Source organism: Miscanthus floridulus, chromosome 10 (genome assembly GCF_019320115.1).
Source record: "Miscanthus floridulus cultivar M001 chromosome 10, ASM1932011v1, whole genome shotgun sequence".
Taxonomy (NCBI): domain Eukaryota; kingdom Viridiplantae; phylum Streptophyta; class Magnoliopsida; order Poales; family Poaceae; genus Miscanthus; species Miscanthus floridulus.
The window spans coordinates 37,213,568-37,218,495 of NC_089589.1; the positions used below are offsets into that span (position 1 = coordinate 37,213,568).

A 4,928-nucleotide genomic window follows, 5' to 3' on the forward strand; every position below is an offset into this window, starting at 1 on the left:
GTCCAAGCACGATTTGGAGTTTGATTTCAAAACGAATTAGAATATGGAATATTTTCATGATCCACTCTCTCCCATGCATGTATGAGTTAGTGTTTAGGCATGATATAGAGTCTGATCTTAAAACAAATTAGAATGCATGGCACGATCATTGATAAATGATATGTAATCCTCTCATGGCCAACGTGTTAGATTATTAGGGAGTTCGATTTCTAGATAAATTAAAATGCATAACGTGATCGTCAAATAAATCTTGAAGCCACAAGTCATTAAGGTAACCACACAACAAGCTGAGTTGCATGCACGAGTAAGTTTGCTAATTCTGTCTTAAATCGAATAGTAGTCATTTTGGATGAACATTTCTTTATTAATCTGTACAGGTGTTTGACGTACATCTCGAACGTATTTACTGTTTCCGTCTTCGCGTCACAAAACAAAAACACTAAAAAATCACGAAAACCCAACACCAACACACACATCCACCTGTAACTCCAGACACCCCGTTTAGACCGTCCGGTACTAGCCGCCCCACTTGTACTACATGTCAAATCTGTGAATAAACAACATGATCAACAACTACATTGTACAATAATGACTAGTAAAATATAGACTTATTCTGGTCACCTGCTCCCACTATTATTAAACAAATCTATACCCTTTTTATTACTCACTCCTTTCTATGCTGCTGGTAGCGTGGCTGTCCAGGTCCACAATCAGCTTCATCCTTTGTTCCACAAAGACGAAGGCACAAGCCCACAACCTCTTCTTGTTCGCTGTTGACTCGTCGAGTGGTGGTCTCTGTTCTAGGGCCTTGTAGCATCGTTCCTTAGTCCTTACGGGATCCAACTCCAGAACTACTACTCCGCCTTGGTTGACAGTGGCTTCAACTTGGCCAGAAGCCCAGATCTGCAGCACATGCCTGTTTTCTAGCTTCCCCATTTTCAGGTATCAGCTCTCGTCAGTTCACAGTTTGTTCAAATGTTGGTTCCATGGTTCAGATTGTTGACATGAAAATAATTAACCTCTGATAATTGGACTGATTTGTGAGATTTAGGTTTATATAGGTCACGAGCTTACACTGGTGACTCTATGCACTGAAGCAAGCGCAGGTAACCACCATGGCGGAAGCCGTCGTGGGAGTGCTGATCGGCAAGCTAGGTGCAGCCTTGGCGAAAGAAGCAGCAACCTATGGAGCATCCCTGCTTTGCAAGGAAGCTTCAGCCCTCAAGGGTCTTTTTGACGAGATCCGCAAAGCTGAGAAGGAATTTGAGAGCATGAAGGCCTACCTGCGTCAGGCAGAGAAGTTCAAGGATACTGATGAGACCACTGGCATCTTCACCAAGAATATCAGGGAACTATCATTTCAGATCGAGGATGTTATCGATGAATTCATGTTCAAGCTTGAGGCCGACAAGCATGGAGGATTTGCAGCCAAGATGAAGAAGAGGATCAAGCATCTCAAGGTTTGGCACCGTCTAGCTCACAAGCTCCATGATATCAATGCTGAGCTTGAAGAAGCTGCAAAAAGGAGGGCCCGTTATGACATCCCAGGAATGCAGGGACACACTGGGAGCAGTGACCATCATGCCAGATCCACCAATCAAAATTTGTGTTTTGCAAGGGAAGATGATGTAGTGGGTATTGAAGATAATGCAACCAAGCTCAAGCAGTGGCTAATAGGTGATCTAGAAGAAAAGAACTACAAAATAGCCACAGTGTGGGGAATGGGTGGCGTAGGTAAAACTACTTTGGTTGACCATGTCTACAAAATTGTGAAACTGGATTTTGATGCAGCAGCCTGGGTAACAGTGTCAAAGAGTTACCAGTTTGAAGACTTGCTAAAGAGAATTGCTAGAGAGTTTAGCATCGTAACTGATGCTACTAACATGGAAATTAGAGGCTTAGTTGAGATCATCCGGAAACATCTTGAAGGTAAAAGGTATATCTTGGTTCTAGATGATGTTTGGGAAAAGGATGTATGCATTAACAATATCATGGAAGTCTTTCCAACTAACTGTACCAGCCGGTTTGTTCTGACATCAAGAAACTTTGAAGTTGCATCATTGGCAACTAGTAATTGCAGAATTGAGCTAGAGCCTCTAGGAAATAAGCACTCTTGGGAGTTATTCTGCAAAGCAGCTTTCCGGAACAGTGATGACAAAAGGTGCCCGTCAGAGTTGCATGATTTAGCTGTAAAATTCTTACAAAAGTGTAACGGCTTGCCTATTGCCATTGCATGCATAGGACGTCTATTGTCTTTCAAACAACCAACACACTCTGAATGGGATAGTGTGTACAAGGAGTTAGAAATGCTGTCAACTAATAATGTGATCCAAGGTGTTGATAGTATTTTAAAACTCAGCTTGGAGGACCTTCCATATGAACTAAAGAATTGCTTCTTACATTGTGCAATATTTCCAGAGGATTATGAATTGGGGAGGCGAAGATTAATTAGGCACTGGATTACTTCTGGATTCATCATGGAAAAGGAGAACAAAACACTAGAACAAGTGGCAGAGGGATACTTGAATGATCTGGTAAATCGAAGCTTACTACAAGTTGTGATGAAGAATGAGTTTGGACGAGTGAAGGTTTGCCGAATGCATGATGTTATCCGACATCTTGCCCTTGAAAAAGCAGCTAAAGAATGCTTTGGTAAAGTTTATGAGGGCCATGGGACATTTTCAGTACATGAAACACGCAGACTGTCAATAAATAGCACCAATATTGTACCGCTGAATCAATCTGGTGTGATGCAGCTCCGGGCAATCTATGTTTTTACAAGTTCTGTTGATATCGATTTGTTGAGGCCTATCCTTGCATCCTCAACATTGTTGTCAACATTGGATCTTCAAGGTACTAAAATCAAGATGCTCCCTAATGAGGTCTTCAGCTTGTTTAATCTGCGTTTCTTGGGTCTCCGTTGTACTGGAATTGAGACTCTACCAGAGGCTGTTGGAAGATTGCAAAACTTAGAAGTACTAGATGCATTCGACACTGGTCTACTATCTTTACCAAAGGATGTAGGAAAACTGAAGAGGCTTAGGTACCTATATGCAACTGTAAGGGTCCATGAAGGATCTTTCTGGCGTCAGTGTGGATTAAAGGTGCCTAGGGGCATAATAAAGAACCTGACAGGACTGCATGCTCTTCAAAAGGTTAAAGCTAGCTCAGAGACTCTCCGTGATGTTGCAGCTTTGACGGATTTACGAACATTTGCAGTTGATGATGTGACAAGTGAGCACTCGTTAGTCCTGCGCAGTGCTCTCCAGAACATGAGCAGTCTCGTCCATTTGTCAATTGGTATGTCAAACGAAAACGAAGCATTGCCATTGGAACAACTTAGTCTACCAGAAACTCTTAGTAAACTCGTACTGGCAGGGCAGCTGGAAAAGAAACGGATGCCTGAGCTTCTCTCTTCCTGGTTGCACCTTAACTATCTCATTCGTTTATCTCTGGCGTTCTCCAAACTTGATGAGAACTCATTTCCTAACCTCATGGTGCTGCGTAATTTATGCTCACTTCAACTTTATAGGGCTTACGATGGGAAAACATTATGCTTCTCTGCGCAGTCATTTCCTCGACTGAGAGAACTATATATATGGGATGCTCTGCGGCTCAGCCAAGTAGAAATAGAAGAAGGTGCACTAGGAAGCCTCGTTGAGCTACGGTTTGCAGGGTGCCCAGAACTGAAGCGCCTCCCTCGTGGCATTGAGTACCTTACAACGCTCGATGAATTATATTTGGAAAATGCTGCTGATGAGCTTATAAAGATCATTAGGCAGGAAGGTGAAGCAAATGAATGCAAGGAAGAGCTAATGAAGATTAGCCACATTAGAATGGTTTATTTTAAATCAACTGAGAAAAAATTTTGGCGAAGAATTGTAAATAGAGAAGGGAATGCATTCGCTGGCTGAAGGCTTGGATCCTAGCTGCTATTTCCGGAATTCACATACAAGGTATGGGTTTTATGCTCCTTCTTGCTGTTGGACCGGCCAGAACACTCTGCCATTCCTAACTAAATGTCTCGTTGATATCATTTTCATCAGGTTGCTGCTGCCTTTGTTGGTCTGCTTTGGACTTTTGGTGGTTCAGTTCAGCGGTTGGTGGACATGTATTGAGCTAGGAATAGAGTAAGCACAGGACATCCGCCCATCATCAAGGGAAGTCCTGAATTCCGTATGGGTGCAGATTGCATAATAGAGTGTCTACGAATTTATAAATCGGTTTGCGAATTAAGCGCAAACACTGTTGTAATTTTATTTACTACTTCATGTCGTTCCTGTTTAGTCTCTGGTCCTAAGATATGGGCTTGATGTCCTTTATGGGTGAGGCATCTCCCAGGTTTGTAATAAGCTTGTCAGACGCTGTACTTCTCGTTTTGCAAAGCATAACTTTTTTCGTCTGTGGATGCTTTCTGTTGGGTGTGGAACCAAAACTTTAAGTTCCAATCAGCAGTATGTTTATGAATAATTTGATCCAATCAATGGAATATAATGGGTGTGATTATCCTAAAAGGTTACTCCTATCGCATTACAATTTTAGTTGTTTTAAAGGATACACTGTAATAGAATCCAATAGCCAAATTAGTATCTTTAGGCTGCGCGGTGTTCAGAGTTGGCAATTGTTATGTTCTTTTTAGTTGGTAACCTGAGTACATGGCTTCTTTTCTAGCTATATGGAGATACCCTGCCGTTAGTTACTTAATAAATATACAAGAATGTGTTGCACTAAAGCAAAGCATTTAGTTTTTCGATGCATTAACCAAATGAATCGAATGAGGTGTCATAGAATGCCTGGGTACACTGCCTAGAAGGTTTCAAAGAGTTAGCATGACTCTAAGCATCGGTATCAAATTTTCGGCGTGGATTGCTGTAACACCTCGGTGTTACAGTGTACGGTTCTTGCTAAAATGCTGCATGAGCATCTTA

The 4,928-nt window shown here is 41.9% G+C and overlaps 1 protein-coding gene across 2 annotated transcripts; it reads left to right on the plus strand.

Moving 5' to 3' along the window:
- The first annotated feature begins 698 nt into the window (after window positions 1-698).
- LOC136486500 (disease resistance protein RPM1-like) lies at window positions 699-4,465 on the plus strand. Of its 2 annotated transcripts, none has more exons than XM_066483403.1 (3): window positions 699-942; window positions 1,098-3,956; window positions 4,047-4,465. In XM_066483403.1, exon 2 carries the CDS (start codon window positions 1,116-1,118, stop codon window positions 3,912-3,914), a length of 2,799 nt encoding a protein of 932 aa, XP_066339500.1. In that variant the 5' UTR covers window positions 699-942; window positions 1,098-1,115; the 3' UTR covers window positions 3,915-3,956; window positions 4,047-4,465. The 2 variants fall into 2 exon arrangements, with proteins under 2 accessions (XP_066339500.1, XP_066339499.1); XM_066483402.1 differs by having other exon boundaries at window positions 1,052-3,956; window positions 4,047-4,464.
- The last annotated feature ends 463 nt before the right edge of the window (window positions 4,466-4,928 follow it).

Bases quoted from the DNA above. Each gene is read 5' to 3' on its own strand.
- LOC136486500 (XM_066483403.1), top strand. From the start codon at position 1,116: ATGGCGGAAGCCGTCGTGGGAGTGCTGATCGGCAAGCTAGGTGCAGCC.